We start from the raw sequence: 23,522 nt of genomic DNA on the forward strand, positions 1-23,522 counted from the left end.
AGATCAGGTATGTAAAGTGACTTATCAATGACTTAAGTAATAAGAATTTGAATGGTTTGCTTTTATTCTGAGAAAGAGGATGCATATTATTACTTAATGCATTGAGAATACAGATTGTCTACAATCATTTTTATCTCTGTAGTTCCCCTTTGTAATATTACTGACTTACAGGTTCCTTAAAAACAATGGCCATGTGTCCTCATAAGTTCCATAAACCTTTATATAGTGCCAAATAACGTTATGTAATAATAATGATGGTAAAAGAGAGAAATGTCATGCAGAATTACTCTACGAGGAGAAATAAAGCAATCAGTATGATGAAAAATGGAGGAAAAAAAGACACATGGACTATAGAGTTAGAAGAGATCTGACTAGCCACCACCCTGTATTTCTAGAATCAGTTTTAGAGTATTTTTGTTAGATGCAGACTTCATCTCTATTGTACTTGAACCTCTAGGGGAAAAGGCAGAGTACTTTATCTGTTTGCACCTGGTATATAAGAAGTCCTTTTTGGTGTAGGATTTTTAGGTTACTAACAAAAGAGTAGGTTAACCTGAATATCACTATTCTAGTTATTTTTAATTTACTACAATCGCCAACACAGTGCACCTTATTGTCCTCCTAAATAGGAAGATAAGGCTCTATTAATAAAATCGCAGTGAAATAAAGACATATGCTAAAATTTTAAAAGTTGAGAAAAATAGATATCATTTAATAATATAGTGTAAAAGCCCATAATCAAGTCAGAAATAGACTGTTCTCATGTTCAGATAAATTTTGTCCAGGAAGGATATATGGAAAAGACTTTGTCTTATCTTCCATCCTTGAACAATGATAATCATATTTGACTATGACTGAACTATGATCGTATCTATCATTTACTGAAAATCTACTATGATCAAGGCATTATGCCAAGAACATTACATAGATAATCACTAATATTTAATCCAATTTTGCAAAGTAGATATTAGTGTCTTCACTTTATATTAATGCATGAGAGTACAGTAACGTCTCAAAGGTCATTAATGAAATATTTACTAACCAAGATAGCATAGCTATTGAATGCTAAAACTGAGAGTTAAGTCTGTCTGACTTGCAGGATAAGCTTAGTCTATTATGCCACAGTGCTTTGGAAAGAGAATTTCTAATAGCCTTCTCAGTAACAAGCTTCGGTTTTCAACGAGAGGAGAATAAAGGACTTATCTCCCTGCCTTTCAGGTGGTGGTAGTAATGGCCACTAATATTTACACAGCACTTGTTTTATGCCAAATATTTTGCTGAATATTAATACTTTTTATGCATTATTTCACTGAATTCTCACAATTCCATGAGCTTTTTCATTGCTTCTGCTTAACAGATGAGAAAACTAAAGATTGGATGGAGGGGTTAAGGTCCAGGTCACATGAAGGTTAAATCTAGTTTTCAGATTCTAACTTTTAAAAAAGTTGTGGCAAAATACACACGAAATTTACCATCTTAACCATTTTTAAGTACACAATTCAGTAATGTTAAGTATATTCACACTGTTGTATAACCTCTAACTTTTCACTGGAAAATTTCAAATATTAAAAAAAAAGGGATAGTATAAGGAACCTCCAAGTATATATCACTCACCTTCAACAATTATCAACTCATGGCTAATCTTATTCTTTTAAACTCATCCATTTCCTCCCTCAAGTGTTATTTTGAAGCAAAATCCAGACATATCTTTCAGCTATGAATATACTGGGTAAGTATCTCCAAAAGATAAGGATTCTTCTTTTAAAAATATAAACATAATACCATTCTCACACATAAAAAAATTAATAGTAATCCCTGAAAATTATCAAATATCCAGTCAGTGCTCAATTTTCTAATTAGGTTAAAAAAATTTTAAAACCATTTGTTAGAATGAGGATCCAAATAAAGCCTTTACTGGTCTTTATTAAACTGTTTCTCTCTGTCTCTCTGGCACATTCTCTCTCTCCCCCTTTTCACTGCAATTTGTTAGTTAAATAAAGTAGGTTATTTGCCTTACGTAGTTTCCTGCAATCTGGATCTTGGTGGTGGTTAATGTTTCTCTGTTCTGGATATTTCCTGAAAATTGGTAGCTCAATCTAGAGGTTTGATCAGATTAGTGTTGTGGGTTTCCTTAAAGCAAGACTACTTCACCGATGGTGGTATGCTCTACTTCAGGAGGAACATGACGTACGGTTGTCTCTTTTTGTAAGTTTCCAGGCACTAATGCTCAATGCTTGAATTTACTCATTTATTAGGGTTTGCGAAATGGTGATACTCTAATCCTATCATTTCTTTATCAGTTATTACCTGTAACACTTCTCTAAAGAGAAACTTCCCCTTATCTACTATTTTTTTAATCTATTGTTACCATCTTATATGAAAGGCAGGATAAATTCCTGGTTCCTTTTAGTGGTAACCTGGTTGCTAGGAATGCTCAAAGCTATGTCACTGGGTTGGTCACTGTTTCCATGAGTTCAAAGGACAAAGGTAGAATGACTAGACACAGCTATAGATGTTACAAAAAACAAAAACATACAGATACTTCCTATTCAAATTCAAGATCAAAGGGTTTTTATTCAATCTTTTCTATTTTACATCCACATATGACATTCTCATGCCAAGAATCAGGTTCCCAGGGACAATGGGGAAAACAAAATTGGAATATTTCATAATTACTCATTTGCTTTATTAAACTCACATTACACACCCATGTGTCTTGAAGTAACAATACCAAGGTTTCTACACAAATATCCTTAGTAAAAACAGTTTGATTCTTCTTTGTCATTTATGTCTTTAAGGTATAGCCTACTAGGAATAAAGAGCCACTTAGATGTTCAGTTACGCCGCCAGCTAGATACGTATTTAGGTTTACTGATTTCAATTTATTTAAATTTTACAGATTACTCTTTTAAATTTTGTTTTATAATCACGTAAAATATCTATGTAGTTCTTAAGTTACATTAAAAAAGAAGAAATATTCAAAGAAGTCTAGTGTCATTCCTCCCACTTTTACCCGATTTCCTCACTATCTTTACAGGTAATTGCTTAAAAAAATTATTTTTATACTTTGTCCTTCCATTGTTTTTCAAATATAAATAGATACAAATGAATATCACTAACTTATCCTGAGGATGACTAAGTGGTGGCATATACATTTCCATATAGAGGTATTTTTTATTCATTTTCATAGCTGCATAGTGCTCTGTTGTGTGAGCATACTAAAGTTTACTCAAGCAGTTCTTAACTGATGGAGTTTTAGGTTGAAGATTAATCTGTTTGGTTTTAATACTTTCATATATATTTATATGTATCCAAATCTTTTATATAAGAAGTCTTTCCATATGTTGTATGTTTTATTTGCTTTCTTTTTATATTTTATTTTTTACTATATGTTCTGGTATTTAGGAAAGTTTCTATTTTTGTTTTAATGGTTACCTTTGTATGAATAACTTCATATAATTCTCCTAGTCCCCTTTTTGATCGTCATTTTCTACTGGCTCCCTATTATAGGTAACACTGAAATTAGGTAGTTAGCTCCTTCTCTTCCTCCCACTTCCCTCCCAGCACCTGATTTGAAGCGATATGCTAAATCGCTTTCTATATATCGAGGGTATCCTCATAGAGATGATGGAACCATAGAATGCTAAAGCCAAAGAAACCACACACAAAAATCTACTTTCAGATACATTCTAAAGGCAAGAAAATCAAGGGTCAGAATGGCAAAATAAGTTACCCAAGCTCATAGTAAATTAAAGGTAGCTCGAAAATAGAACTCAGGTCTTCTAAATCTTAGGCTGCCATTCTATCCAAAACTTTTCTGGGTCACTCCTCATTAGCATTTGTTCAAGGTGATTATAAACATGATTCAGACAGTCTCCTTTTTAGCCTCAATCCCTTGTTGGAGCTAAAATCATATGTTGAAGCCCTAACCCCCAATATGATGGTGTTTGGGAACTACTTAGGTAATGAGGGCAGAGGCCTGGTCTGATGGATTAGTGCCTGTATCAGAGACACCAGGCCACATGAGCACACACTGAGAAAGTGGTCATCTTTCTCAATGTGGGTAAGCCAGGAAGAGGGTCCTCACCAGAACTCAACTATGCTGGCACTCCCATCTTGGACTTCTGGCCTCAAGAATGATAAGGAAATAAACTTCTGCTGTTTGAGCCAGCCAGTCTATGATATTTTGTTACAGCATCGTGCGCCGACTAGTATAGGCTTGAAATATAACCCTATAGAGGATGAATCATTAATTCAATTGCTCAGCTAGCACTGTACGTTAAAGGAAAAAAGACAGGTTTCTGAGCAACACTCTTCATGACATCATGAAAATACAAATTTGAGATGATCGAAGACACTAGGAGAGAGATTACAGGTGACTCAGATGTGTGACATGCCTGCCCTACTGATTATTAAACAAACATGCTACATAATTCCATTTCTGTGATTTCAAGTACATTTAAGGATTTAAAGTTCTTAAACGTCAAATATTCAAAAATAACTGTTTTGTTATATTAACAAATAAATCAAGAAAATGGCCTCTAACAACCACCAAGGCACAAATAACTGGACTTTTTACTTCCCAAAGTATATCACTTTCCATTATCAAGATCTCCAAATTTATATCACAGAAACTCAAATAATTTATGAATATATTAAGAAACAATTTAGGGTTTAACTTTAGTGTTCACTGAATTTTCTAATAATACTTTAACTCTAGATAAAGTATGATGTTTTTCAAGTTCATTCGCTGCATTTATAAGGTGATCCTCAAATATTCCTGTAAAGATTCTTAAGAATTTTTCAGAAATCCACAAAATTTCCAGAAAAATAGGCAGAGGTAAATTCTCAAATACAATTTGTTTTCAGAAATTAAATCAACCAAGTAAAGGGTTGAATTTCCACTCACACAATGAATAAGATTACTGGTTTTGGGGGTCTTATTTGGAGAAACTAAAATAAAGTGCCATTTATAAAACATTTGCAGCTTTGACTATAATCAACTGTAATAATAAGATACCAGCTCAAAAAAATTCTTTTCATTTAAACCTCTTTTGTAATACTGCTTTTTAATAACCCTCGTAATAGCTGAATTAAAGGACCCCAACAGAAATCATTCATCCCACATAAAACAAACATTGCCTTTTCTTCTTAGCTTTGTTTTACAAGCTACATTATTTCCAGATGACGCTTGAGGGGACTATGGTTTCAAGAATTAGATGCTTAAATAGACAGCTGCTTTCTATTTGCCATGTAAATCAAGGATAAATCAAAGAAAATTCCAAATAGTGGACTTCTTTTCTTCCTATTAGGAACTACAAACTCAGGCAGAAAGGGAGAAAGAGAAGGAAAAACAATCAAGATGTGAGCAAACAGAAAATTAAAATAAGAATTTCTCAAATAATTAAAAGGAAATTTGGAAACATTTCAGGAAATGGTGTTTTTATAGTAGCTCTATACAGCAGTAGGTAAGAATTTTTTTCACTAGAATGGAAAGAGGGGAAAAAGAAACCATGATCGCTGGTTTTTATAAATCTATCACACATTACTACTGAATTTAATATGCATGGGTTATTTTTTCTGTATTCTTTAAACTTTGCTTAGAAAGTTAATCATTGCCAGACTTCAGTGCAAACACATCCTATTTCTTTTTATAAGCCAGAGAGAGGAAGGAACATAAAAGTTATTTAAGTATTTTTAATGATAATTTTTTAAAAGTCCTTAAAAAGAATATTCTACCATACTCCATAAGAAGGGACAGGACAACTTACCTCTTCAGAAATAAAGAAAAGGCAATATTCTTTCCCTCAATTGAGGTGTGCTTTTAAGAATGGAATTTTTTGGTTTTTTTAAAACAAGAGGAGAGCCCTCCAACTAAAAATTGCCCTTAGAATCATTCTCAGAACATTTTTGGAACTCTCATTACTGGCCAAGTTATAACGCAACCATGAAAATTAGTCTTATTACGGTTAAGTCAGGCCTGGTTTTTAATTAGGAAAAAAGTGGTTGGGTGGGGAGCTTATTTACTTGCTAGAGACTTTATTTGAATTTGAAAATCAGTTGTATTGGTACAGCCATTATGAAAAATAATACAAAAAATTAAAAATAGAATGACCAAATGATCCAGCAATCCCACTTCCAAATATATCCCAAAGACATGAAAGCAGTATGTTCATTTCAGCATTATTCACAATAGCCAAGATATGGAGACAACCTAAGTGCCCACTGACAAATAAATGTTTAAACAAAATATGGAATATACACAATGGAATATTATTCAGCCATAAAAAGGAGATCTTACCATTTGCAACAACATAGATGAACCTGGAGGACATTACACTAAGTGAATAACACAGACACAGAAAGGTAAATACTGTATGATCTCACTTATATGTGGAATCTAAAAAACTCAAAATCATAGAAGCAGAGTAGAATAGTGGTTGCCAGGGACTAGGGGGTGGGGGAGGGGGGGAGATGTCAGTCAAAGGATCCACACTTTCAGTTACAAGAAGAACAAGTTCTGTGGATCTAATGTACTGCATGGTGAGTTTAGTTAATAATACTGTACTATATACTTGAAATCTGCTAACAATGGATCTTAAGTGTTCTCATCACACAAAAAAAGGTAACTGTGTGAGACGATGGCTGTGTTAATTTGCTTGATTGTGGTAATCATTTCATAATGTATACGTATATCAAATTATCACGTCATACATCTGAAATATACACAATTTTTATTTGTCAATTAGACCTCAATAAACCTGGGGAAAAAAATCAATCACACTGAAGAAACTTACTGCAACCTAGTCAATGTTTGGATCTATGTAAGTTCAAAGCAGTTGTGCTAGGGATGTTCACCAACCTCATTCATAAGATTGGGCTCTAATGTGGTTTTCTACACAGTTTTTTCATTACGAAAGTAACTATAAGGATCTTGATCCAGATTTTATGATCTTCCTTGGAGAACTGGTTGATTCCAGGGCCGGAGCAGAGAAAATACTCAACTAACTGGAGCATCTTGAGGGCCTCAAAAAAACCCCGAAAAAGGTGGGAGCAAACTGAAAGGGCAGAGGACACGACACGGAAGAGCTCCCAATGGCCAAAGCTGGAACAACTTGAGCAACAGAATAATGACAGTATTGGATTATGACACGAAGAATAAAATAAGTATCCATGTGTCCACACTGGCATAAATAAATATCTGAATAAAGAAATACATTGGGAAGAAGTGACAACTATTCGTTGCAGAATGAGAAAAATAGAAAATCACTAGTAAATCAGTGACACAAGTTGTAGTCACAATCCACCGGTAGGTTCTAAAATTTGTGGGAAAATGTGTAAGCATCAGCAGGATATTGCCATAGTCTCAAAGTCTTCCCCAAATGTACACAAGAGGAAAAATAACAAGTTTACAGCAAAAAATCTTAGCATGCATCACCTTAGCAAAATGATCAAGGTAAATATCACCAGTAACATATATCAACATTGTGCATTCCCTGACATGATGAAGTGAGAAGAGCACATAACCTCTTCCTGATCCTTCCCAACAACGCATAACATCAATTTCATCATGAGAAACTACCAACTAAACCAAAATTAAGGGATATTCTACAAAATGACTAGTAGTCTTGAGAGTGTCAAGGTCACGAAAGACAAGAAAGACTAAGGAGACAGGACAATGAAATTTAATGTGAGATCCCAGGCTGGATACCAGAAAAGAACGAGGGCATTAATATTAAAATTGGTAAAATCTGAATGAGATTTGTATTACAGTTAACAGTACAGCACCAATGTTAATTTCTTAGTTTTGATAAATGCTATATGCTATGTAAGATATTAACAAATGGGAAAACTAGGTGAAGTATATATGGAAATTCTTTAAAACAACTCTGTAAGTCTAAAATTATCTTACTAAAAGAAGGAAGGGCCCGGACACAATGGCTCATGCCTGTAAACCTAGCACTCTGGGAGGCTGAGGCAGGAGGATCTCTTAAGCTCAAGAGATAGAGACCGGCCAGACGCGGTGGCTCACGCCTGTAATCCTAGCACTCTGGGAGGCCGAGGCGGGTGGATAGCTCAAGGTCAGGAGTTTGAGACCAGCCTGAGCAAGAGCGAGACCCCGTCTGTACTAAAAAAATAGAAAGAAATTATCTGGCCAACTAAAATATATATAGCAAAAATTAGCCAGGCATGGTGGTGCATGCCTGTAGTCTCAGCTACTTGGGAGGCTGAGGCAGAAGGATTGCTTAAGCCCAGGAGTTTGAGGTTGCTGTGAGCTAGGCTGACGCTACGGCACTCTAGCCTGGGCAAGAGAGCGAGACTCTGTCTCAAAAAAAAAAAAAGTAACATCTAAAAGAAGCTGTTTTCAGAGCGACAAATTTCATAGCTATTGCCCGCTGATTTTTCTAATTCTGGCTCCTTACTCTTTTTGGCCAGGGTCTTTTTGGCTTGCGCTTTTGTAGTAATATTAATAGTTACTGTTTGGAGTTAGATGGTACAGTTAGTCCTACAGAAAGATTCAAAAGCTCTTTGATAACCAGAGGGCAATATAATTTGGTTCATTATGGTTCCACCTAGAATAAACGTTAGATTCTTCTCATCTCAAATAGTTGTTATGATGATTGTTAGAAATATAATAGGAAAACAAAGCTTATATGATACTGTGATAATATTCATGACTTAAAAATCGTGGTTATGGTTTAAAATACAACCATAACTCATTTGTTATCTTTGTTTCATTTTCTATATTCAGATTCTGTTGTGTATGATCAAAGTTGTCTGAAAGGTTCATTTTTATTTTAAAAAATTGTTGAAAGATTCTCCTTTAACAATTTTCTCCTGTCCCTTTAGTCATTAAATTAAATTTTATGAAACCCTGATATAGACACAAAAGCACAGCCAGGTCAGCTAAACTTTACTTGCTTTCCTGAACACCTTTACTGGCCTCGTAGAGGCACTCTCTGTAGTGGGCATTCTCTCTCCCCACAGAGGACTTGAGAACAATTTTTGTTTTATTTCCCCTTAAGCAGCCAGGGCAGTTTCCTCATTATCTAGAACTTGGTTGAAGGTTTCAGGTTTCCCCTCAGATGTTCAGACAAACATTGTTGTACTAAAGTACTAATACTAATGTTTTTGTAACTTGCAATTTGCTTTCTATGCTGTTACTCAACTGACTTGTGAATTATACAGTATAATGAGGATAAACATTTTCTTAATAAACTCAGAAACCTCTAGGTAGACTGAAAGTACTCTATGTATTACAGGAGGAAGAAAAACGTATCTTTATTCTAAAGCACTTATTCAAAGTCTTCGCTAATACAGTTCATTCAACTTTGGTGTAGAAAGTGTACGTCAGGGAATGCACAGCTGCATTAAGACTCTGTCATTTTCCTTTTCCGTCTTTTACAAACAAGTGGTTTAAAGTATTAGTCCAGGACACAGAATTTTATGTAGCTGTTGGCAAGGACACTTAACAAGTAAAAATTCTGTGGAAGAAAGGGAGGAACATATTCATTTTCCCAGTTAATGACTAATTTAAAAGAGAATGTGGTTTCAAATGTGTAAATCACTTACACACAGTGTTTTGAGAAACGGGAATGATCAATAAAGTGTCGAGTTATCATGAAAGAAGAACATACTATACTTATTGTTAAGGTTACTCCTGTTTTCTTCAATCACCTTTCTGATCTGTGTCAGAAGGAGTGATTCGGAGTCATCACTACTACAGAATCAGTGCTAACCATCCTCTTCAATTAACTCTGACAAAAGGCACCAAAATTCGGGTTCATAAACCCATTTGAAAAATTTTGTGATTTGCAAAGTCTCATACACACAAAGGTTAAAACAAGAACTGTTAGTGACAGATTCCAAATGGAATTTTCCAAGTATTTCTAGGAAGCAGATGCTTTAAGAAATCCATTTTTACTTAGTGAAAAGTCCATGCAAGAAGAAAATAGTCAATCAGTGACTCTAAAAACTGTAAAGTTCAAAAGTAGAATTCACATGGCTGTTACAAATTCAAACTACTCTATCATTGCATAATTGTCTCTATGACTAGCAAATATATGACCTATTTCCTCAAAGAAACATCAATTTTATGGATCTCCGATTAAAGGGGAATGCCGCTAGGGCAACTTTAGGACTATACAGATTCAACACATTTTTGTGGAATAAATGGCACAGGAATAGTATATAAATCATAATTGTACAAAAATAATAAAACATTTGTAGATGAACAAAATTCAAATTCTTACTAAACATAAATCCCCATTGCTACCCTGGCCCCAGCTGAGTTTTCAAAAAACAGCTATTAGAAAGAAATATTTTTCATATCACAGTCATAGCAAGTATAGAACTAAGTGAGCTGTTATGCTAGTTTTTAAAAAAGTTTTGAATATCCAACTTAGCAGGAAAATCTTAAAAGATACTTTTTAGAATTATAAACTCAACACCTTAATGGGATAACAGATCATAACATAACACACACACACACATACAGTAAATAAAACCGAAGATAAATAGCACCAGTCACGTTGTGGCTGCATAGAGCTATCTTTGTTTATCAGAGACTGGTATCGGGGGTGGGTGCTGTTCCCACAGTCTCATATCAGCACAACCAGTTAGAAATGAAACAAACCCCAGGAAACAAGCAAAACAACTCTCCCACTGTCTGGTGTGCATCACCACTTCAAACTCAGAATTTAAAAATTCTCTAATAAAGTTTCTCAAGGCCAACCCACTGTGTTGTTGTCTGGCAATTTAGGAAGGTGCTTATTAGAACTTGATGAACTTCTCCTCTGGTTTATGGCAAAATAATTTTTAGCATCTTCATCTAAGCCACCTTCTAAAACATAAGAAATGTCACACAGATAGTGGCACTGCCCTAAAAAAATTCACAATGCATGCTCCTTCCCAGTGTTATATAATGCTCACCCCTGTGCTGCTACTATTCTATGCCATCAGCATCTTCTAGGGCCAGATGCTGTCTTAGTCCACTTTCTGCTGCTTAGAAGAGAGTATCTGAAACTGGTTAATTTATAAAGAAAAGGGATTTATTTCTTATACTTAGGGAGGCTGGGAAGTCCCAGGTAAATGAGATGCATCTGGTGAGAGCCATCCTGTTAGTGGAGACTCTGCAGTGTCCCAAGGTGGTACAGGGCATCACATGGCAACGTCCTGAGTGTGCTAACGTGCTAACTCAGGTCTCTCTGCCTCTTCTTATAAAGCCTCCAGTTTCCCTCCCATGGTAACCCATTAATCCATTAACCTACTAATCCATTATGAATGTATGAATCCACTCACAAGGGTAGAACCCTTATGATCCAATCCCTCCTTAAAGGCCCCACCTCTCAATACTGCCACAGTGGGGATTAAGTATGGATTTCTGATTCTTACTCTTGAAATGTCAAGGTGATAAAATTCCATAATTAGGGTTAAAGCAATAGTGCATGAGTTTAACAGACTGTTTTTCTTTCAAGTCAGTTAATAAATTTTTTTCTTCCATATTGAAGCATGTTGGCTCTATGGGTGAACTGAAATGTATTTCTAACATGCAAAGTTAAATTTTTATGTAGTTTTTAAATAGTTTTGTGATTAATGGGAAATTGAAAATGGTTTTTGTTAATTATTGGGATATTCCTACTGGCCCTGTGTGGCAGGTTCCAGATTATTTCTTACCCTATATATATATTCCATTTTTATTTCTGATGTGAAAAACTGATTTTTCTTTGGCACAGAGAAGTTTATTTTACTGTGCTTGCCAATAAATAGCTGGCATCAATTTATAAGTATGTAAAGTTTATCATACAGAGTTGGAGCTGGATCTCTGGGTGGCGTCATGCCAATGTTGGTAATGTTGGGAACTAGATTTCCCAGAGTCCATTCCCTTTATAGTTGTTTGTTAGAATTCACCAATTGCCTAACTTTCATGAGATTTTGAAGGCAGAAAGTGAAGGAGGCAGTAGTTGCACTTTGGAGACAGCTAGATGCACACACGTTATGCTGATAGCTGCTTCCAACTAATTTTCCTGATTCACTGGCTTGCTAACCAAGAGTATGCTCAAAACCACCACCAACTACTTGACTTTCATTTTCTCAACAGTGTAGTTTTCTACAGATGTCTCTCCAGAAACTCTACATCAAAGATCCACCTGCAGTTTGTATTTTCCTTGCAAGCCCTAACGTGTGTATCAGACAACTTATTTAGACTGTTATGGTCTGGAATATTGTCTGATGCTCTGACTGCCCTAATCTATAGATTAAACTGCTATAAGGTCTAATTTATAAACATTTATGTTCGTATATTCTTGATCCGGCATAACAGCTATGGTGAAGCCATTAAAGACAACTAAATGGGAGCTTGTTCCTCTGCCATGTTGTACAGTGACTGGCCTCATCCAGTACTTTCATGTGATTATAAGCACCCTCCTTTTATCAGGAACAATGTGAGTGTTTCCTGTAACAGATGAATGAACTGTCTTAGTTCTTTTCAATTATGTTTATGATTAAAAACAACATGTTTTTTTTTCACCAAGAAAAAAAGAAAAAAAAAAAAAAACATCAGTTCTGGAGGGGACACTCAAACCATAGCAGGTTGTAAGAAGCTCTTCATCTTTAAAGTGGATAGAACAAAGGCAACATGTTACTGCGGTTTTCTTCTGACCATGGCTGATAAGACTAGAATCGCATACTGATGACAGCACAGCAATGATATTTCTCTTTCCCAGCAACTGAGAATTAGAATTTCAAGACTCTGGTTAGCTAAGGCACTACACTCACAAGAACATGTTATAAATAGGTTGGTGGGAAGAAGGGGAAGAGCTGAGGGTTGCCATTTTAGGTCCACGTAAGCAAATAGAGAAAACTGACCAGTAGAAAGCAACAGGAGAACAAAGCAGAAGGAAAATGGAGCAGAGATCAGAAGTTAAATTGCCCCTGAAACAAGATATTCCTGAACCCAATGGCTTTTCAATGTCAGGTTCTAGTTCTCTGTGAAATCCAGGTATACTTCTTTCCCTTAAGTTCAATGAGAAATCTCTGCATCCTTCCTATAAATCCCTCCTTTTATATTTTTTTGTCATTAGTCTGAATGGGTTTCTTGACTCAGATATTAAGATTCCTAATGATTAACAATCATTGGTTTACAGTTGATTTTCTTCAAGCACTTGTTAACAATCATCTATAATTTTTTCCCTCGATTTGAGATATCACTCCTTTATTTGCATATTAGAAGTTTCTCAGGCACCAAGAGCACAGGTTTTGAAAAGAGAGGGGTATTGTTACTTATAAATTTAACAATTAAAAATTTTAATTGATGAAATAAGGTAACTACTTACATAATCTGGTAGAGGAACATCATTAGAACTCAGCGAACCTCTCAAGGACTGTGTGGCTTGTTCCAGAACTTTGTTGTGTTTTTTAGACAGCAAAGAAAACAAACTGAAAAAATAAACAAAAATCCAATTATATTAAAAGAACTAAGTGTCTCCTTTTCTAGGTCTTATATGGAATTATATAGTTCCACAGCATGTCAATTATTCTAAAATATACTTGTAAATGATTCTTTTTTCATGCCCATGTTAACAGCAGGATTAACAATACCATTTATATAACAAAAAAATGGAGTGAAGAGGATGTTTAAATTATAGGGGTTCTAAAAAATAAAAAAAAAACACGACAGTTTAAAATGCTTGAAATGTAGGAGAAATTTTCAAAAGATTACTATAGTGGAAAGAACAGTGGTGAACACCTGGGATACTCACTAACTTTATCACTAACTCACAGTGCAATCTAGTGCAAATCACTTGAGGTTATGTACCTTCTCATCTTTCAAAAAAGTGTGCTGGATTAGATTATTTCTCCAGTGTAATGAGGAGTCTATTATTCTGTATTACAGCTTTATATTCTAATGTGTCAAAAAGAATTAGTTTAAATATATGTATTATAAGATTCTGCTTCTGGCCATGATGGACTAACTGGTACTGGACTAATTCTCCTGCTGTAACCAACTAAAAACTGAAAAAAATATATGAAACAATTGTTGTATAACATCTGAAGTGCAGGATTATGATCCTTAAAAAAGGGATATATACATGAACCCATAATGGTGAGCTTCTGCCTAGTGGAACATTCTAGACTCCGGTCCAGAAAGGTTGGGCCCAAACAGTACAGAGCAGTACTGTACTAGGCTGAGAAGACAGAGGCACAAATTTAAGGCTGCTGTGGCAGCTGGAATCTACAGGGCAGAATACTAGAGAGGAGAGAAGTACAAGAAAGGAGGTCCAGAAATGCAGTGTCTTCTTGAGCATATGGGTAAATACTAAGCTGTACTGTGCAGAGCAAGACCTCACAAAGTGTGGTAGTGAACACCCATCCAGGAACTGTAAACTGAACAGAGATTTTGGAGGCCATACCTGACTGAGGGATACTAGAATTCCAACCAGCCAGTGGATAGACTGCTTAAACATGAGCACTCAGTTGAATTCTCAGAAAGGCCATGATTTAAGAATAGGGCTATTCTAATCTAGAACAGATTACTTCATTCTAGGAGGCACCCTAATAAAGTAAAACAAACAATCTTCAAAAAATAAAGCTGATTTACATTAAATGTAAATGGACTATAAACTCTCCAGTTAAATGTCAGAGATTTTCAGATTGTGTAAAAAAGCAAGACCTAACCAACTACATACTGTTTAAAAGAGACACACTTGCAAATTTAAAGACACATAAAGTCACAGTAAAAGGATACAAAAAAGACATATCATGCAAACACTAACCATAAGGAAGCTGGGATATTAATTTAAGGTAAAGTAAGCTTTAAAACATTATTACTAGAGATAAACAGGGAGATTTTATAACAATGAAAGCCAACTCACCAAGAGGATATAGTAACCCTAAATATGGCCTAATAATAGAGCTTCAAATATACATATTATAATTTATGATCCTAATATTAAATCTATTATATTTCATAAATAAAGAATTCTTCTCTGGGTTAGATGGCAACTTAAAAATAAAGGTAATTCTGGTTCCATGTACTTTCCATATAAATTTGAGGAATGACCTGTAGTATTTTTTTAATGTCAAAAACAATGCTCTAGTATTTCTTAGAGATGCTCTTCTAAATAAACTATTGATTTGACTATCAATTGAGAAAATTTCTATTATTTCAGATGGTTTAAACAGGATATTTACTGAAAACAGGGCTACTAAATATTCTTTCTAGATTAATTTTTAACTAACGTCATCAAGGGAAAAAAATTCCTTAAACACTAACTGGTAACACTAGATGTTGTACAAAGCAAATAAAACAGAAGTGATGAATATTCTCTAAATCTATACTTATAGCAGAAAGAAAAAGTAACTACATAAAGTATTTACTGAATAAGTGTGAAATTATATGATACTGGTTACATGCTAAGCATGTGTCTAAAAGAAAGATTCTTTAAAATGGAATAGTCCAGTGAAGTTTCATGAAGTGGTTAGGCCCTATATAGAGTCTTGAAAAGGAACAAAGATTTATTTGTGCAAGAGAGGACAGACAGCATTTCCAAATAGAAAGCAAAGCACAAAAGCAAAAGTAAAACAGAGAGAAAATTGAAGCAGAAGTACTACAGAAAGAAGCAGGAACAGGATTCAATCTATAAGGGTGTTTTTTTTTTTTTCAATTATTTTATTTTTAAGGGTCTTCTCTATTCAGGGTTTAGTTTTGCTTTGTTTTGTTTTTCCTTTTTAATGTTAAAAGTAAGCATACTTTCCACTAATCGTTATTCCCATGACCCATTGGTAACTAATATTAGCAGTTTATTGTTTATATAATTCCAGAAATGTTATATGCATCAAGGCACGTACATAAACACATATTGCATATATACCTCCATTTTTATTCCATGAAATAAGTTCTGTCTGTACTTTGTACTTTTTCCATGTAACAATATATTTAAAACCAAATAGGAACAAAAAAAACCTCCAATAATTCATTCATTCAACAAATACTTCAGTGCCTATTACTTGATACCTAAGCATATGGATATGTCATAATTCATTTAGTCCATTATTAATGTCATTGCAATTGTTTCTAGTTTTTTATACTATAAACAGCACCACAAATGAATATCCTTGTACACAATTTTTAGCATGCCTGAGTGAGACTATCTATAGCATAAATTCCTTTAAGTAAAACTGCCAAGTAAAAGACTAACTGAATATAATACTGAATTGCATTAGGGGTACATATTTTTAAATATGCGAATTATTTTTCAAGAGATGCAAAGAAAAAGGTAAAAAATATAATAGGATTGTGTATAAAGCATGTTTACATGGAAATGCATAAAGAAAGAAATTAGTAAGATTCTTCTAATTGGTTGCAGTATACTTTCTGGAATAAATGCAATTTCATACATTTTTTGAGAATAAAACAACTTTGGTAATTGACTCTAGCAGAGGGTATGGCAAGACTCACAGGTATAAACTGGATATACAAACAAAAGAGAAAAGTAATAAATATGCCAGAAAGAAATGAGCTTCTTGGTGTAAGAGAATGGGACAAGTGAAGCTAAATAGCATAATTTTGTTGAGTTTACACAAAATAAGAACTCAGGAGCTGCTTTATGGGTTCAGCAAACTTGGGATACTCATTCTCATATTCATTCGTTTTTATTCCGTGTGTGTGTGTGTGGGTGTGTGTCCTATTAGTGCACTTTCAGAGCACAACAGAGGCAATGCACAGTAACTTTCTTCAGCAATTTCACTAAGTTACTAAACAAGTCCTAGGAATCAGAGGAAAAAACACTTGAAATTGTTTCGTTAGGAGAAGAAAGGCTAGTTTATTTATTTTAAAAGAGAACACTAACAATCTGTTTTCTTTGCTAGTAGGAGATTAAACAAGGAAGTAAGCTTCAATTCAAACATAAGGTATTTCAGTTCAGCATAATGGAAAATTTGACTACTAAGGGCATAAAATGTTGAAATGGTATACCCCAAGAAGCTGGAGATACAGAAAATTTCTTAAAGATAGCTGGGAGAAGTAAGAACAGATAATTCAAAGTCACATTCAGTTCTCTATCATGAATGAAAAACAGAGAATTCACACTTATTCTAAGTTATTATCATACAATTTAATACGTTTTTTGCTCAGATCTTGTAAGTAGAGCTTTTACATTTTTTCAATCCTAATTTTGGCTTTCATTTAGCATTTTTAAGACAAAGTGACCAAAATTTTTATCATACATGACTTGTAAATTGCTAAGTGGAAAAAGTAAATTTGCATGCAAATTACTTAGCTTAATGCTAGTTAGAGTAAGTAATAAACACATGATGTCTGTATATAAATGGGGAAATCTGACTTTAAAAATAAGTGAAATTGATCTTCAAGTTTGCTTAATATTCACTTAGTCAGGATATATTTGCTTGGATACTTTTTTAAATTAGAAAGAGATTAGTTGTTTGTTTTTTTTATACAAGAATATTCATTAGAAATTGACTTAAGAATGAAAAACTGAAAACAACCAAAATACTAATCAAGAACAGAATGGATAAACTGTGAGATATTTATATATGAAATATTATATAGCAATTTAAAATTATCTAAAGCTATATGGTTTTTTTTGCTACATGTTTCAATATGAATAAAACTCAAAAATGATGTTGAATAAAAAATAAGCATGGATTCTTATAGAATGTGAACAAAATGATATTATTTATATATTTTAAAGCTAGAAAACAATATTACATTTTATAGATAAAACATTAATATAAAGGAACATAAAATACATATGGAAATGATAAACCCTACATTTAGGATAGCCATCATCTTCTGAGGAAGGAGAGAAGAAAATGGCACCAGGGAGGAAGAAATAGGGGATTTAGCTTTCATGTAAGTGTATGTGTGCTCACGCTCTCTGTCTCTCTCTCTCTATGTATACACATACACATACAATATGCATAAAATGTTCTTCTGGTAACACTGAATACAAACACAGGGGACTGCTATATTATAATTTTTTGTGTATGCCTGAAATATTATATACACTTTAAAAATCTGATAAAAAGAACATGCTTCCCTGAAGAAAACAGAGCCCCTGCCAACAGACAGCATTTCACAAAAGAAAGAAGCATGTAAATAGAGTAACTGTGGTCAGTCCAAACTGGAACATGCTGAGAAAATCACAAGCTGGTGAAAATGGCTGCAGTGTAGGGAGCACAGATGGTGGCAGGAGATGAGACCAGGATGAAGACAGTTTGAAGCCAGGCTGTGCAGGGCTGCTTACAGCACACATCAAAAGCCCTGGCCTTTATTCTGTACAGAGTGAGAAGCTAATGGAACATCAGTCTTACAAAGTGATGAAAGCCACATGGTTCCCTGCCCCCAAGGAACTCAAGTCTAATGGGATAAGGAAAAAAGTGTCTACAATACTGAAATCAGAGAATGCCATGGTCTGAAGAGAGTGTGGTGGGAGCACACAGGAAGGTCAGGTGCATTCCACAGAGGAAATCTATCTTGACTGTGGCCTGGAAAGTTAGGGGGTTTGCTAGTTGGAAAAGTAAAAGGGGAGGAAGAACAATTCAGAAAGGGAGAATAGTTTATAAAAAGGCATAGAGAGACTCCAGGGAAATACCCACAGCATACAAGACAAGAATGGGGAAAGCCCATGGGGGTGGGTGTGAGAGGTGGCAAGAGATGAAGCTGGCAAAACAGGTAGAGGCCAGGTTAAAAAAGGTCTTAATACCCTGCTAAAAGCTCTGCATTTCATCTTGTTAAGTCATTGAGATAGATATTAAGCCAGGCGCTGTGAGATCTGCCTGGGATGGGATGTGGAGCAAAAGCAATACCGTTTTTGGTCTGCCCTCCCAGGAGGGTACAGTCAAATCAAGAAGGATGCACCTAAATAGGCTGAAGGTGAACATGGAATGTTATGGGGACACAGGTGAGGGCTTCCCAACTGTACCTGAAGGTAGAAACAGAAATCGTTTCTGGAGATGATGCCTGAGCTGCATCTTAAGGAATAATTAGGAGTTAGCTAAGCAAATCAAGCAATGGTAAAGGTAATTTGGGCGGAGCAAAGAGCAGGAGCTAAGGCAGAGAAATAGGTACCCTGTGGGTGCAGGGATCAGCATTGCCTGCAGGTACATCAAATGTTGAGTACACAGCAGAGCAAAGTGATAAGACTGGTCAGTAGTAAGGATAGTTCATACAGCACCTCTTAGGTCTTACTTAGACTTTGGACTGCATCCTGCAAACCAGAGGTGTTCTATGACAGCAGGACTGCAATCTGAGAAAGTGACAAAGCAAAGCTGCTGTGTTTGGCATTCAGGTACGAGGTGGGAAGCAGGGGTCAATAGGAAGGATGGCTGATTACTCCTTAGCCTCTTCCCTATGCTCTCCCATCTATGGTGGCCATAGAGTTCCTGCCACAAAACTCCAGGGCTCCTAGAACCAAAGTTTGAAAACCACTGACCTAACCATAAAAATCAAATTTGTCTTAGAAAGATTCCTCTGCCCCTGGAGGGAAAGATGGACAGAGGATGGCAACAGAACCAGAGGAGAAACAGAACCTTTGACGAGGAGGCTTTATTTTATTTTATTTTATTTTGAGACAGAGTCTCACTTTGTTGCCCGGGCTAGAGTGAGTGCCATGGCGTCAGCCTAGCTCACAGCAACCTCAAACTCCTGGGCTTAAGCGATCCTACTGCCTCAGCCTCCCGGGTAGCTGGGACTACAGGCATGCGCCACCATGCCCAGCTAATTTTTTTTCTATATATATTTTTAGTTGTCCAGATAATTTATTTCTATTTTTAGTAGAGACGGGGTCTCCCTCAGGCTGGTCTCGAACTCCTGCCCTCAAGCGATCCACCCGCCTCGGCCTCCCAGAGGGCTAGGATTACAGGCATGAGCCACCGTGCCCGGCCAAGGAGGAGGCTTTACATTAAAGCAAGTGTGAGCTATTTGGAAGACAAGAGAGACAACATAGAGAGTGAAAGAAGAAAATCACGGATAACTGAGGTTTCTAACTTGGGAAACTTAGTGCCTGAACGTGCTAGGAATATAGAAGAGTTGAAGGGGAAGGAGGAAAACCCGTAGGAAGACAAAGAAATTAATAGCAGCAGTAGCAGCAGCCATGACTTGTATAGTGCTTCCTGTATACCAGGCACTGTCCATCAAAGAATCATGTAAGGTAGATACGGAAACCTAGAGGAGTTCAAGAACAACAGGTGGAGATGGTGAGAAATAATCAGAAGGGCAGTTTGGAAATACTAATCTGGTTCTCAACAGAGAGGCGAGAAGAAATTTTAGGGTTATCTCCATCAGTTGTGATCATAAAAGTGGAGGTGATCACTAAAGGATAAGAAAAGAACAGACCCAGGAAACATATCAGAGGGTTACTCTCAGGAGAAACTGAAAAGCATTAAGACAAAATGACCCACAGATACCAACGCTTGGGAATTTCCCCCAAAAACAGCCCTGTTGGAGCACCCTAAAATGAAGCAACCAGTCAACAAAGCCCAACCCAATTAAACAGAACTTCCTTCTGATCAGCTCTTCAGTGTCTCACTTTTAAATATAAATGCTTTGCCAAATATCATTAGAGAGAGCCACCAAAATGATAAACAAGCAAAAAAAAAAAAAAAAAAAAAAAGGAAAAAGGGAGCAGGGATGAGAAGGAAACTTCTAAAGTATTACAATTACACTAAGCTAATGCAGAAAGGTAAATATGTTTCAGCTATGAAACAAGAAGGAGGCCATATAAAAAGGAATATTGGAGAATAAAAAAGAATTCAGGAAACGAAAATACTAATATGGTAGCAGAAATGAAATATCCAATTGAAAGTTTGGAAAATAAATTTGAAGAACTTTCCCAGAAAGTGGAGCAAAAAAGACTAAGAGATGGAAAAACAGTAGAAAAATAACAATTAGAGAATTGGTCCACAAAGTCTAACACAGGATTTTTTAAAAGGACAAAAGGAAATAGAAGGGGAAAAGACAGGCATTAAAGAATTATTTCAAGGAAAGTTCTCAAAACTGAAAAACATGGATTTCCAGAAAGATCCCCTCCCAAGTATCCAGAAAACAAAGAAAAACTGCACATCATAGCACATGACTGGAATTTCAAAACACTGGAGACAAAAGAAGGTCCTAAAAACTCAAAGAGAAAAAAAGGGAGGGAGGCCATATTCAAACTGTCAAGAATTACTGTGGCATTAGCTACCTCAACGGCTACAAACGAGCAATGTCTTCCAAATGCAGAGAGGAATTACTCCAAACACAGAACTGCCAAATTGTTATCCTAGAATAAAGATTAAAATACAGATTTTTTTTCGACAATGGTTTAAGAAAAAGCCTGTACATAACCGACCTGACCTAACATTACTACGTAACTGCACTGGGAGAATGGGGAAGGTGCAGCTGAGTGTGGGCACGAGGGTGTGCACAGCTGCGGGGAGTTTGAGATGATGACGTCTACTTCTGAAACACTGGTCAGTTCATACAGAATGCTTTTCTACCTCACTCCACTTTTTTGGCTTCTCATGAAAAATTCTTCTATTTATCTATTCAGAGAAAGTTGAGCAGACCAGTGATTGCCAAGGACAGGATGCAGGTAGCCTTTTTCAAAGACAATTAGACCAATTCAGAAGTGAGGGACAAAGGCAGAGGGAGAAAGGGAAGGTTAACAATGGCTCTAACAAATGTAGACAAGATGTGAGGATTAAAACACCATTAGTATATAAAAAAATCAGTCTATGAAGATAGAACAAATTCATTTTATGCAACTTGTCTCTGTACTTGTAGAATATAATAAAAACAGTAACTTTTCCTCTCTTTCAAAATATGTAATCTTAATTGTTTGCTTTAATATGCTGTTTCACAGTTGTTCTTAAATTGCTATATACATGTATAATATATACATGTATTGTAAACATGTTTTGTTTTGTTTTTTCCCAATGCCAAGTTCATTTAAGGCCTTAATTGTACATGTTTGGACAGTGTTCTGCACACAACATAGTCTAAAATATGTTTGCTGCTAATAATTTGTTGTCTTCTTTTTCTCCTCTACCTTTCTTACTCCAATAAAAGAAGCTGTGAAGATGCCAGTATTCCTGGCTTACAAAATTGGAAACAAGAGGTCTTAGTTAATTTTAGTAAAAAAATCTTATTTTAAGGACCTAAAGTTAAAATAAAGGGGAGGCTAACTACATCATTATCTTTGTTAAGAACACTGACATTTATACAAAGAAGCAAGGCTAAGACAGAGTAAACTGTCCATTCACTCACATTTAATTGCCTTAATAACCATAAATATTATTTTAGATACATAATAACTAGCTTCAAATTCATTTCCATACAGGACAAGTGCTAAAATGGTGTTGATTGTACGGCATAGAAGAAACCTCAGCACCACCAGCTTGCTGAATGTTAAGTAAGGCTTATTAAAATGCAAATGTCTTATGGACAGCAGTTCAGAGCACAATGCATGGACAACAGATGTGTTCATCAGTACACTGAATACCACATGATCCATTAGAATCTGTGGCTCTATATTTCAAGACCATAAGGAAACTCAAAAATTCATCTCCTTTACAAATTCTGAAGTAAAAGCAAAAGATATAAAGAAATGTATGTATAATATCTAGTAAGCAACGATCCCATCAAAAGGGCACACCGTAAATTGCAATTGGGGAATCCAATCCTAGTGTTATAAAAATATGCAAGGTATCCTAGCAAGAACTTAAGATTATAGTTACAAAGTTCAGTATGATCTTCATGGTATTATTGCATAACCCCCAAATAACATGTAAAACCAAAAATAATTGGTCATACAACATGGTACAGTATTCAACTAAATGATGTTTCTTTAAAAAAAAAATGCTGAAACTCAGGAATTGAATTTCCTTTGGTTAAGGTAATTAAAATCCAAATAAGGAGGATGTAGAAGAAAAACTGAAAGATGACTAACAACTTTAAAAATAATGTTACACAAATTGTTACTCATAAAAATATGTTGAGAATAATGGATAATATACATGATTTGTCAATACATGATCTGGTAACTAAATTATTAATACCAAAATTACAAATGAGTGAAATAAGAGAACCTAACATTAGCTTAAAGACAATTACTTTTATTTTCCACAAAGGCATTCATGCAAATTTGTGTTTTTAACTTTAAAGTAATTCAGTGAAAAATATTTAAAAAGTAGACATAATGCAAAAAGGTTGTTTTCTTAAGCAGATTTTTTCTCAGTTTTAACTAAATTTGGTCAGAAATGCTATTTAGCAAGAATGACAAAATTAAAAATTGGTAATTTATCTCAAAAGAACTTTACTTTTAATGTCAACTTTTATACCTATTTCATGGATAATATATTTTAAAAATGTATATCCTTATATAAATTCGACTATAATGAAAGATCTTAAGTAATTTTTTACAATTAGTATGCAATCCTAAATATATCAACCTTTCTAGAGTTTTATGATATCTTCTCTGTTAAAAAAATATATTCTGTAAAGAACAGAAACAGATCTTGTA

At 35.0% G+C, this 23,522-nt stretch overlaps 1 protein-coding gene across 2 annotated transcripts in view; it reads right to left on the reverse strand.

The window, feature by feature from the left end:
* The window catches only part of DYM (dymeclin), a 273,454-nt gene that overhangs the window by 80,694 nt on the left and 169,238 nt on the right, over positions 1-23,522 (reverse strand). For both annotated transcript variants that reach the window (XM_045528017.1, XM_045528018.1), the window contains exon 14: positions 13,335-13,437. In XM_045528017.1, the coding sequence (XP_045383973.1) occupies positions 13,335-13,437 (103 nt within the window). The remainder of the gene's footprint in view (positions 1-13,334; positions 13,438-23,522) is intronic.

The sequence above is a fragment of the Lemur catta genome, chromosome 16 (assembly GCF_020740605.2).
Source record: "Lemur catta isolate mLemCat1 chromosome 16, mLemCat1.pri, whole genome shotgun sequence".
Taxonomy (NCBI): domain Eukaryota; kingdom Metazoa; phylum Chordata; class Mammalia; order Primates; family Lemuridae; genus Lemur; species Lemur catta.